The sequence below is a fragment of the Maniola hyperantus genome, chromosome 3, assembly GCF_902806685.2.
Source record: "Maniola hyperantus chromosome 3, iAphHyp1.2, whole genome shotgun sequence".
Lineage (NCBI taxonomy): Eukaryota > Metazoa > Arthropoda > Insecta > Lepidoptera > Nymphalidae > Maniola > Maniola hyperantus.
In genome coordinates, this window is record NC_048538.1 from 10,289,944 (window position 1) to 10,303,125 (window position 13,182).

At 38.9% G+C, this 13,182-nt stretch overlaps 1 protein-coding gene across 11 annotated transcripts in view; it reads right to left on the reverse strand.

Moving 5' to 3' along the window:
- Positions 1-13,182, reverse strand: part of milt (trafficking kinesin-binding protein milt) — a 44,332-nt gene that overhangs the window by 4,299 nt on the left and 26,851 nt on the right. For all 11 annotated transcript variants that reach the window (XM_034984776.2, XM_034984774.2, XM_034984773.2 and 8 more), the window contains 10 exons: positions 12,868-12,944; positions 12,167-12,331; positions 8,125-8,323; positions 6,928-7,058; positions 5,575-5,664; positions 3,179-3,384; positions 2,621-2,794; positions 2,196-2,338; positions 1,748-1,903; positions 683-833 (listed from right to left, as the gene is read on the reverse strand). In XM_034984776.2, coding sequence (XP_034840667.1) covers positions 683-833; positions 1,748-1,903; positions 2,196-2,338; positions 2,621-2,794; positions 3,179-3,384; positions 5,575-5,664; positions 6,928-7,058; positions 8,125-8,323; positions 12,167-12,331; positions 12,868-12,918 — 1,466 coding nt within the window. In that variant the 5' untranslated portion in view covers positions 12,919-12,944. The remainder of the gene's footprint in view (positions 1-682; positions 834-1,747; positions 1,904-2,195; positions 2,339-2,620; positions 2,795-3,178; positions 3,385-5,574; positions 5,665-6,927; positions 7,059-8,124; positions 8,324-12,166; positions 12,332-12,867; positions 12,945-13,182) is intronic.

Sequence of the window (13,182 nt, forward strand, 5' to 3'; positions counted from 1 at the left end):
CATGACACGCACATTTTTATACTTATAACTATTAGAAACAGCAATTTGAATATCTAACAGATCCATACTAATATTATAAATGCGAAAGTGTGTCTATCTGTCTGTGTTCAACCGATTTTGATGAAATTTGGTACAGAGTTAGCTTACATCCCGGGGAAGGACATATGCTACTTTACATCCCGGAAAATTGATGAGTTCCCACGGGATTTTGAAAAACCTAAATCCACGCGTACGTAGTCGCGGGAATCAGCTAGTTTGAAATAAATGCTTCAAATGCGGCCCGAAAAATAGTAGCAATGTCCTCCAACTTCAAATTAGTCAATTAAGTTTTATTTTAGAATAAATATTTTAGTTCTCATTTTAAAAAATCCTTTTGAATCTATAAAATTGTCGATGACTTGCAATCGTTATCAAACTTTATGTTCAATTATTAAGGTTGATAATAAACTGATGTTGTTGATATTATAAAACTTTTTTTCTACACTTCGTAATAAGAAACGTAGATGTGTATACGTGTGCAAAACTGGCCACTTGAGCGATGTTATTTTGTTCGTGATTGATCTACCTATACCTACTTTCCTACATCAATGAGTACAAAGCCTACAATTTAACCTACTAACAAGCATGCATTAAAAAATAAAAGTTAACGTTAATAAAGAATATGTTATAGGTAGGTGTGTACCTGTTGGTGAAGGTGTAGATGTGGCTGGAGTGCGGCAGGCGCGGCATGTCGTCGTCCTCCTCCACGTCGGACAGCCGGTACACGCGCATGCCCAGCGCCTGCGCCGACCGCGACCCTCGCACACCCACGCCCTCCTGCTCCTCGAGTAAACCTACAGCAGGCAAATAAAATGATTTCACTCACTCACTACAGAGCACGAGTCTCCTCTCAGACTGAGACAGGTTTGGCCATAGTCTACCACGCTTGCCATGTGCGGATTGGTAGACTTCACACACCTTTGAGAACATTATGGAGAACTCTCAGGCATGCAGGTTTCCTCACGATGTTTTCCTTCACCGTTAAAGCAAGTGATATTTAATTACTTAAAACGCACATAATTTGAAAAATAGAGGTGCGTGCCCGGGATCGAACCCCCGAACTCCGATTAGAAGGCGGACGTCCTACCCACTAGGCTATCACAGCTTATAAAATGTTCAGTAAAGCTTGTAAAGTTCAGTACTTAACATCAGTTCTGCTTCTGGCTTAGATTTATCTATGCAAATATTAAAAGCTTGTAAGTTTGTTTGTTGGAAATAATCTCTGGAACTACTGAACCGATTTTGAAAATTCTTTCACCGGCTGGTGAGAGAATTTTCAAAATCGGTTATTTTATTAGAAAGCTATTTTATTGTCAAAAAAAATTAAAGATTGCTGCGAAAATTGTAATAAGCTAACCGTGCCAAGCCGCATAACTCTGTAGCAAAGTTGTTGCGGATGCCAATATTTTGACATCCGCGGATTTGGATGCCTGAATTAATGCGAATGTTCCGCATTTGCGGATGTGGATGCGGACACCCCTCATCCACCACCACCCCTCCTCTGTACACAGTCAAATCAACAGCGATCCAATTATTGACTGTGTAAAAAACACTTGATGGGTTTAATGCATTGGTTCGCAAGAAATCTGCATAATCCCGATCTTTGAATTTTGATTTCGGTTCGTGACTGGGATTAATTGAATACCGGGCACCATATTATACCCTCTCCATTCCATTGTGGGAAAAAAAGCGTGTATAATGATCTTACCCGACATGGTTGGTTTAGCGAGCTGCGCCCAAGTGTGCAGAGTGAGGGATCCCTCCATCGGCTTGACGATTTGCAGCTTGTGTGGCGGCCGAAACCGCGCCATGCCGCCCGCCGCGCCCGCGCCCCACACCGCGCTCTCTTCGCTCAAGTCCCTCTCTGGGAATAAATTAGTTACAATAGACACCTGGGGCACAATTACGGTAAAATGACATCTACAGTGTAACGATCGCAATCAGCTCTGATTGGTTGACGATCTCTCACTATTGGCTACAATGCATTGGTTGCAACAAAAGTACCACAAATTCAGCCAATTACAACAATTGCGATTGTAATAATGATTGATGCAGGTATTCCACAATCGACCAGCAGGTACGTTAGAATAAAGAACTGGAAGCCGTGTAGACAAGCGCTTTTTTGATTTGATTCAAAATTACTATCGGTAACATACCCGTCCGTCGTCGATGTCTCAGCACGTGCGAGGCGGCTAAGGAAGCCCGCCTGGAGTTGATTTCCTGCGGTGTGAGCCGCCGCAACGCCGCCGCTAGCTCCGCCGCGCCGGGAGCGCCCGGAACACCAACCCCCGTGTTTCCTCTGGAAACAAATAGACACTGAGAAAAAACAGTATCAAAAATTACTCAACTGTTTTGTATTCATGACAAACCCATAATAATTTATCAATAGCAATTACAAAAGTGTTGCTGTATTAACAACTATGAATAACTAGCTTACACCCGCGATAACTTTACCCCTATTTTTAAATTTTCAAAAATCCTTTCTTCCGACTCTGCATATTTTCTGCGGGTTTTGAGAAACCTGAGCAGTAGTTTTGTACCAATTTTATGCTTGTTTTATTTCAATGGTTACAATACTTACGGATACAAATCCTCCGACTCGGTGTCAGATACATCTTCAAAAAAGGAGTCTGAAGAGTTGGGTTTAGTGGGCGGCTTGTAGGCGGGCGCCCCGTCCGGCTCCGAGCCCGACAGCGACGCGCCCGACCAGCGCGACGCGCACTGCACGGTCTCGAATACTTTCTGCATGCTTGAACTGTAACGATAATAAAATTGGTCAAATGCCCACATAATGAAGCCATGCTACCGTTTTGTAGCCATAAAAGCTACTCAAAACTTTGACAGTCATTATTTCTGAAAGGCTACCTTTTTTTCAGAAACCAACCAATTTTTTATGCTCCTGTGTAGCAGTAATAGACTTCTACAACTGTACTAAACAGTTGTTATGCTTGATTTTTAAAATGGATGTGACACGACAGACGACCAGACAGATTGTACGAAATTAAAATAATTCGAAATTAAAAATTTAAGTATGTGTGGCACAACTTTTAAAGAATAAACGTTTTTTCCTGCTTTCTTTCTTTTCTTTTCAATAAGGAATATGACGCAAAGAGAGAACATAACAATGTATAACACTTACTGTGCAAGTGGGTCTCCAATACCAGAGTCGAGACTGAGTTCGGAGTAGACGGAAGAGTGCATCTCTCGATGCAGGCTGGCGGGCAGCAGCCCCGCCGCGGCCGCCACGGAGGGCATGAGGCCACGCGTGACCTCCCCTCGTTTCCGCACTGCGCGCAACTGCTCCTGAGCTTCAGCCAGTAACGCTGCCACTTCTCCATACCGCTCCTACAGACAATATTCAAATTCTAACTATAGGTATAGTCACTCTCGCACCACTCCACTGCCGCAGAAACCTACTCAGTTATGCGTTATGCAATTTATTAAAAACAAATAGACACAATTCCAAAATGCTCGTAGGAAATGTATAAAATATAACAGGAAACCGTAGAATTAGCGAATAAATAAAAAATAAAACGCAGCTAAACTGAGAATTATGATGGTGATCATGATGATAAGGGTCACCATATTAGTCGTATCGTTAGTTTATAGAGATCGTGTCGTGTGCAACCGAATCAGCAGCAATTTGCTTCTGAACAATTCTAAGGATTTATGGCTCTGACAGTACAAAGGCTTTACTTTTAATACAAACTCCCTAAAATGTTACCTATTTTTATACCCTTAGTCATAATATGACCGCTATCTACGTAATAAAACAAACTTGAAGAAAACAGTAATAAAATTGAATAATCCGGCCGAAGAACGTGAATATTTCAAAAGTCATTAAAACTCAAACTACTATAGCAGCAATAATTACTAGGGAGTAATAATTCTCTTCAAAACACATTGAAAGTCCGTACCACTTTACGTCAGAATAAATATTTTACTATGAAAGTACAATAAGCACTAAAATTTTACGAGGACCCACAATGCGATATAGAATTACATGCTTCAATATCTTACCTGCAATATGTAATAAATACTACGTGATGCCCGCGACTTTGTCCACGTGAGTTTCGATTTTTTAAATTCCCGTGGCCCGTAGCCTATGTCCTTCCCCGAGATGCAATCTATCTCTGTACCAAATTTTGACAAAAACGGTTAAACGGTTGGGTCGTGAAAAGCTAGCAGACAGACAGACAGACGGGCAGACATATAATATATTATATAATATAATATTATTATTAAATATTATTAAATTTTAATATTATTATATTATGGAATTATGGATATTATTATGGATTAGATGCTACCCGCGACTTCGTCTGCGTGGATTTAGGTTTTTAAAAATTCCGTGAGAAGCCTGATTATTAGAGACAAAAAATAGCCTATATCCATCTTTGGGATTCAAGCTACCTTTGCACCCGTCAAAATCGGTTAAACAGATAGTCCGTGTAAAGCTAGCAGACAGACAGACAGACATACTTTCGCATTTATAATTATAGTATGCATTTCAATTAAATTAGACTCAAACAAGTCAAAGCAAAAACTGATACAAAGCAATACACGTTGAGATTGTCACGTAAAACAAATAAATGTAATATCATACATATTAAATGTGACAGTTAGGCCACCTTGACATAAAAACGCTTCATACATTTAATTATTTATCAAGATAATAATGTTGATAGTAAATTCGGTCAGAACATAAAAATACACAATTCATCTTAAGATGCATTGGATATTTTATAGACCATTAATGAGAACGTGGCTTTTTATTGTTATTGCTACAGCATAAAATTATGTAATAACAGTCCGTTGTTAGACACGTAATTATTATATTTTTATACAATAATATAATATTATAATACAGAATATATGCGTCGCATTAAGAACTTTTTGGTAGTGGGTTTCTTTTTTTATTGCTAGATAGGCTTGCGCTTGAGGACAAAATGACTCGTCGTGCGCCATTCTCTCTTCAACTCTAGGGTCAACTGCCATGTCAAAAGTACGGTTCACCTTAAAATAAGGACTAAAAATAGTACTTTTGACATGAAATTTGACACAAAAAGTTAAAGTGGCGCGTGAGGAGTAAAATTTTACGCGTTATAAAAAGCAATGATTAGGTATTATAGGTTGGACTGCGCTTTCCTAGAAAATGCCTAGGTATTCACCCTTGTCTTCAAGGTTTATATAAGTTTATATATGTGGCAGGAACAGGCTACTATTACTCTTTCAGTACACCATGGACGAACGATTTATATTTTTACTAATTATACCATTTTCGCATATGAGACCTTTCCTCGACCAAAAATCCCAACAAAATTATCTAAATTTTTTTCGTCATGATCATTATGTCGTAATACTTATAGCATATAGAATGTTGACGAAAATAAATGATAGCTAATAATATATTTTTAAGTAGTTTGTAATTTTTTTAGACAAACTCATCATATACATACTGACTACACACATAGACTGCTAAACATTTAATAACCCTTTAATAAATTATAAATGAAAATAATATAACGTTCATACCTTAGCGTCCGCCAACTCCGCGGCGAGTGCATTTTGGTTATCTTTTGTTATCTCTAGAATTCGAAGCGTGTGTTCGTGTTCAGTGGTTAACTGCAAAAAAATAACATACGTAATTAGTACGTGACTTGAACGGAAGTGGAAAAACTATAAAAGCATAGGCGACTGTGCTGTCAACGAAGTTGAATGACAGCCGACAACGTTTTTTAGGTCATCTGTCGACACCACAGAAATACGCATATACAAGTACACTGGAAGAGGTATACCATTAAAAAAAGTGACAGTTATTTTTTGTGCCGATTCGAACCGCCTCAAAAGGTGTTGCGCATCATATGGTGTTTACGACATTATCACAATTCACGACAGCTGGGAAACATGTAATAAAATGTTAAAACTTCACCTACACTGGCAGGCGTCACATGTTACCTACATTTGACGCCAGGTAGATTATGAAACGACTTTTTGAATGATCGATCTTTGACTTTACGTCACCCCTAGCCTAATATTTGACAGATCAAATAATCATTGACACATCCTAATATTTGATGGATTCAGAATCAACACAGAGAGTTTCCTAACTCTAGTTCACTCTTACATAATTTGACAGATGTCTCAGCAGTAAAATTTAATTCAGGGTACGCGCTCTGATGGTATCAGCGCCAAAATGGGGAGAATCAAGATACTTCAAAACAGGTCGGCAATCGCAAGTCTAGCGTGTATTAGTAGAGGTCAGTGGTCAACACTCATAATTGTTTCTCCGGTATCTATTTAGGGCAGCTTTGTTAAATGAAAATATGAGCATAGTAAAATGAAAGGTTATTAGTGAACGAGTTTCAGTTATATAAAGCCCTTCGTAACTTTAACGCCTTCCGAAACTAGAAAGCCATACAGAAATGAAAGTTTCTTATCTGTGTTTAGATAAATATCATATTATCGCTTACAATAAGCGTGGTTAAACTTTGCAGGAAAAGTTTATAGATTAAAATGCTTTGTAAGTCGAATGTAATTAGTAATTAGTCGTAGACGAAATTTATCACAAGCAAATTAATAAGTACCGATTCTTAGAACGCTGCAACCGAGCATTTTTATTTGCTAGTATTTGCACTGAGGCTGAGAGCTATAGAGCGCACTTTAACTTTACTCAGACTTAAGATTCTGTTAAAAGCAGACAGCGTTATATCGCTGGCATAAATCTGTCTCGGTTTTAACTGAAACTTAAGTCTGAGCAAAGTCAAAGTACGCTCTATGTCATTATGTACAGAAATATTATTATTTATTCCAAAAAACTATGTTCTATCATAAATAGGTCGTCTTTATGGCGCGTAAAGCTGCCACAATATGTGGCATCACTCTTACCTGTTGTAAATTTCTTTCTGTGGCAGCAAGTCGTGTGTTAGTGGAGTCGAGCTGGTACTGCAACTCGGCCGAGCGCTGCCGCTCCTCCGCCAGCTCCGTTCCAAGCACATTCGCTTCCGAGTTTGCACTCGCTGTCACACACAATACAGTTCATTTAATCATTAGATATTATTTATTTATTCTTTACTTAACAGGAAAATAGATTTTACATTTTAATGCTTCACGTCTTGAAACTCTCATAAGTTTATGCAATAATATATCCTCCGAACAGACTATTATCACAGAAAGGGTAGTATGTTATTACCTAGAGGTTTGACGGAGCCGTCTAATCTGAGCAATCGTGCGGTAAGGGTTAAAGGATCGCCATGATCGTCATTTACCACGAGATCAAAGGCGTCGCGGACTACTATGTCTCTCCTAAACTGTGCTATTATGCTGATCGCACAATACAACCGAAACGAGCCGCACGCCGCAACCTTTCCAAACATTGTTCGATTTTAAAATTATTATTTAAATAAATGCTTAATGATAATGATGCGATGACTGTGTCCATTCGGCACGCATTTTCAGGACAAAAAATACGCTGCTTGCGACTCGTCTCGTAAGTCTTAACAAAACTACAAAATATTTTAAATGCCATTTTTGTTCTTCTTTTCTCTTCTCTTTTCTTTCTTCTATACGTTGACGATAGGGATGTTGGAACAAGTATGGTCTGACAGGGTGCAAAGTTTAGAGAAAACACGCTGCTAGGCCACCTTGTGCCACCAAACCAAAATCCATAATCTTGATTTCTTCGTCTTCTTTTGAAGATCCCGACCTTTCGCCAGGAGTGAGGAGTATCCGTCTAGGAATTTCCTAGCTCAGCTAACATATATACATCATCTAAAGTTGCCTGATGTTACTAGTTATGGTCTCCTGACTCTACATCGGCACCCAATCTCAACGGAGACGGCTCAACTAGGCTGAGATATTATAGTTTTAAAGTGCACAAATAGTTATTCTTTCACTCTCGTCCGATGGGACGGCGATCTAACATGGCCGAAAAGAGGTACATAACGCAAGAGACTACAGATAATGGCGTGATGTTTACGCACTTTTGAATTTTTGAGTAGAATTACACCTAAGAGCATGCTTTAAAATATTGCAGCCCGTTACCAGCCTATAGAAGTCGTTGCTTAGTAGTTAGGAGGTACTTACACAGCTGGGCAGCGATATCCTTGAGTAGCTGCCTCTCGGCGAGCTCGGCGGAGTCGGCGCCGGCGGCGAGGCGCGCGGCCTCCTCCCTCAGCGCGCGGTTTTCCCGCTCCAGGGCGCCAGTTCGTCGCTTCAAAGCAATCGCCGTCGGCGCCTCTTGCTCTTCTGTGGGAGAACCTTCTTCTGTGTCATCGGTTAAAACCTGCAACCGTTTCACAATTTCACTAATTCGATTTGGTAGATGGCCATAAAAAGTGCTATGCAATCAGCTGAATAATAAATAAACCTGCTAATAAGAATGTTCCATGGTTCTTAGACTTGGGACAGTTGCACGCAAGACAGTGAGGCATCTAAATGTGGTGCTATTAAAGAATGCTAAGAATAGGTTCGGTCCAAGAATTTATTCTCAGCTTAGTCTAAGAAACGACGAAGTTATACGACGCGCTGGTAAAAATAGGGACCTAATTGTTTTGACCATCTAACGCAGAAAGGCAGTAAACTGGGATTGAAAAAAAATTGATTTTCCTCAGCATTGGTATAAATTCAGTTATTCTAGATATAGTTCGAAAAAATGACTTTTCACATAAGAACTAAAATCGTACTTTTGACATGGACACATAAAGTTAAAAAGCACGTGAGAAGTTAAATTTTACGCGTTATACTAACAAGTTTTTGACCGTAATGTTCTGTCAACATTTGTCAGCTAGCAACAATAACCGATCAAAACAAATGCCGAAGTCAGTACTCATTACAGATTATTTAAATATGCCGATATAGTTTATCATGGCTTATGTGACCACACAGAATTTGATTGTGAATTGCGATACAGTTTTTGTTTGTTAAAATATTTAAAAATGCATAGTTTTATCAATCAATGAATACCGAAACCAAAGTTGTTTTGCATGTGCATTCTTCTTAACATTTATTTCAAACTAGCTTATGCTCGTAACTTCGTCCATGTGGACTACACAAATTTCAAAACTCTATTTTACCCCTTCAGGGGTAAAATTTTCAAAAATCCTTTCTTATCAGATGTCTTCATCATAATAGGCTATATGCATGCCAAATTTCAGCTTGATCCATCTTTTATAATATTAGTCGGGATTAGATTGCATCAATGCTCAATTCTTAAAGCACAACCGTAGTCCTAGAGCATGATTCGATTTTACTATTGTCTTGGTGTTTACTATAGCTCTTGAGGTTATGACGATTACAATTGAAAATATGCTAGATAAAATAGATAAACAAAGATAGTTATTATGGATATTCATTAATTCTTAAATAATAATTCTGTCCTAGTTTTCGTGGTAGCTCATAAATGTATGTTTATTTCATGGTATTTGACTGCATTATAATATAAGGATTGGTGTCTAACACTCTTGACAGAGTGCTCGTGGTCATCACGAAGTTACGTTTTAGTGGCAGATGTTATACGCCTCAGGAGCATTCGCCACTTCTCCCAGCTGGCCAATAGTCTGGTACATTCATGCACGGGACCGCCCACAGCGGACTTAATTTTGTCGGTCTATCGCGTAGGTGACCTTCCTCGCCCTCTGGTCCTCCATCGTGCCCTGCACTACAAGACACTCAATGGAGTCCCTCTCACGCCGGGCGACATGTCTGAAGAACTTTAGTATGCGACTCTGTATACTAAGTCGATATAAGGATTGGTGTAAGAAGGCATAAAAGGTAACTCAGCACCGTCTTAACCATATACGAACAGTATCTTTATACTTAAAAACAATTCCGCAAGTGCACTCCTTAATTAGAGACTATAGTTACTAGGAAGATGCTATAACGAGGAAAGCTAACATGGACTTTATAACGGGGATGGATGTACTGCTAAACAGCATTGATTGATGAGCCCTAAATATATTCAACCTTTTATGGATTCTATGAACCAGAACGAGGCCATTAACGTCCGCAAACTGTTTAAGTACTTGTTCAACTACGCGGTGTACGCGGTTTGTATATCTACTACACGGGCGCGGTAAAGGGCGCGGTCGTTGTGGCAACATCATACGCATATTACAAAAAAAATAAAAACCAACTTCAATACCTAACCGATTTGGACCTTAGTTTAACTGATTTGGATGTTTGGTACAGTGATAGCTTGCATGGCTAGAAAAGACAGGATATTTTTAGTTTCAGAACATCAAAAATTTCCTATCTTACAGGATTATAAAAAACTAAATCAACGCAGATGAAGTCGCGGGTACAATTTGACATTTGCAAAAAAAAATTGACATTACAATTGTGGATTGTAAGGTCTGCATCTCCTGAGGATGCTCCAGTGTCGGGGCGAAACGTGCGTCCAGTGTGTTTTGGGATTTGTGTGGTGCTGCGTGGTGGTGGTGCGTATTGCTTGCTTGGTGACTGGCTTTTCCTGCATGTTTAGAAGTGGGAGGGCGGGCGGTGCATATCGTATGTTGCATGTTGCACCATACAGATTTGATCTTTTTCAGCGGATTATAGTAAATTAAGCTTTTGGTTCATTGTATATTATGGTTTTCCGCAAAGTAACGCCTGCTTCTATACAAAACCTAAAGCCACCCGGACGAAGGTGCGGGCATCATCTAATATTTACATTACTTATAAAATAAATATTACAAACATGATAAAACAATGTTATCCTGGAGATAAAACCGTAGTAAACATATTTTGAAATTACTTTTAAATTCGATCAATTCAGCACAATCTAAATCTGAATATGTAAAAGGAATAAAAAAATTTTACAAAAAAAATAAAAACCGACTTCGATTTTTTTTTTTGTAAAAAAATTTTATTTCACAATTTTTAGTGGCCCCATGGAATTATGCTATGACTGGTTAAAAATCTACTGTTTACTAAGCTTATACACTGATCGCGAGCAATTTACTCTTATCCGTTGAGGAGTTCCAGTATCTATCTTCGAAGATGTTCATCAGATCTTCACCTAATTTAAATGGGACCAACTTTGAAGTATACCCTTTCAAACAAAAAAAAAATTTCAAAATCGGTCCAGGCGTCTTCGAGTAATCGGGGAACATACATAAAAAAAAAAAAAAAGATTCCGACGAATTGAGAACCTCCTCCTTTTTTTGAAGTCGGTTAAAAAGTGACTGACTGACTGATCTATCAATGCACAGCTCAAACTTCTGGACGGATCAGGCTGCAATTTGGCATGTAGATCGCTATTATGATGTAGGAATCCGCTAAGAAAGCATTTCTGAAAATTCAACCCCTAAGGGAGTGAAATAGGGGTTTGAAATTTGTGTAGTCCACGCGGACGAAGTCGTGAGCATAAGCTAGTGTTCAGTATAATGAAGAAAAAGATCATCATTATGTTTGAATATGAACAGAAATTGTAGCATCACACATTAAGTTGTCCAACAGCTCTCCAAGGCCGATCAATACATCTCCGTAATGTACTTACAGTGATGTTTTGAAGAGGAGCGACCGCACACTTCAGTTAGAACGAATAAGCAAGCCTCTTGGGCACGTATACGTTAACAACTTGACGTATTGTTAGCAATTCTATACATGAATTCAGAATAACTTTGGTCGTTTAACTGCTAAGTTTGAGTTAACTTCGTTAACTTGTAGTCAAACGTTAAAATATAAGGGCGTTTGTGCACGCATTCGTATCCGTGATTCTTCGAAGTGGCTGTCATACAAATACGTACATTCCATTCGTATTTTTTACGGATCCGTAAAATTACGGATGAGTGCGAAAATGTCGTCAGCCAAACAACTTTCCAAAAACTATTTTGAGAAATCAACCAGACATCCTAGAACTCTAGTAGTTCAGGCAAACCAACTCAAACGCAACGACCCTTAAAGACGCCTTAAGCACGTCCTTAACGCCCTCAACGATCAAGCACAGTTTAACGAAATACTACTTCAAGGCTGTGGATCAAGTCATGACTGACAATGCAGCCTATCTTATAGAGCAATACACATCTATAACCTCTCCTCAACGTCTTCGCCGGTTAAGAGACGAAGTCCTTTGATTTTGGACGTGGAGTCACAGAAACAAAAGAAGTTGATTAAAAAAAGAACTCGCCTGCAGCAGATCACTCTTAGAGGATATCTCGTGGCGCAATTGAGTGACGAGGTCCCGGGCACTGCGCAGCTCACCCTCGAGTGCGGTCACACGAGCTTCAAGCCTCCCGTTCGCAGTCAGGAGTTCTTTGCCGATGCGCGCCGTCAGCTCTAAATCTTTTTCTTTCTATAACAATGCAATAAATATCCTTTGAGTCACCCAAATTGGCCCGTTATCCATTTAAGCGGAGCGGAGAGATGGGTTCAGCAAACTAATCAGGTTTTTAAAAGAAAACGTAAACCCTAACTAAAAAAGAATATTGAGAAATTCCCACGGGATCGTTAAAAACTCTTAATTTTTTATCCCTCGGATGAAGTCGCAGGAATCAGCTAGTTGTTATGTACATTTTAACTATTTTCTCGGTGTATTTTTGCCGTATTGGATTTATTATGACGTGAACCTTTGACACGCGCAACATCAAGACGAATACGACGACTCCTCCTTTATCAAAACCTAAATAATGACTAATCGAGGTAATTATGAGAGAACATCCATATCCATACTAATTCTGTCTGTCTGCTAGCCTTTCACATCCCATCCGTTTAACCGATTTTCACGAAATTTGGTAGAGATAGCTTGCATCCCGTGAAAAAGCTACTTTTTATACCGTGTACATAAAGTATACGCGTATGTAGATTGTAGTCGCATAAAAGTAGACTTACTTCTTCTAAGAGCCGTGTTACCGCTTCGATGTCATTGTAGGTTTTTGTCATTTGGCTCACCCTGTTGCTGCATAGAACTGCGAACAGAATATCACCTTTCTTGTATTTTAACATAACCAAAAACAAATCTTACCATCACGAGTATTTAAACGAAACTAAACTGTAATATTATGATTAGATAAACTATTGTAAATATGGATCGCTAAGTATTTATAAATACAAACAGAAAATAGATAAAATCTATTCGTTCGCACAGAAAAACAAATAAACACGTTTTTGTTTGCCTTTAATATGTTTGTAAAATACTTAAGTATT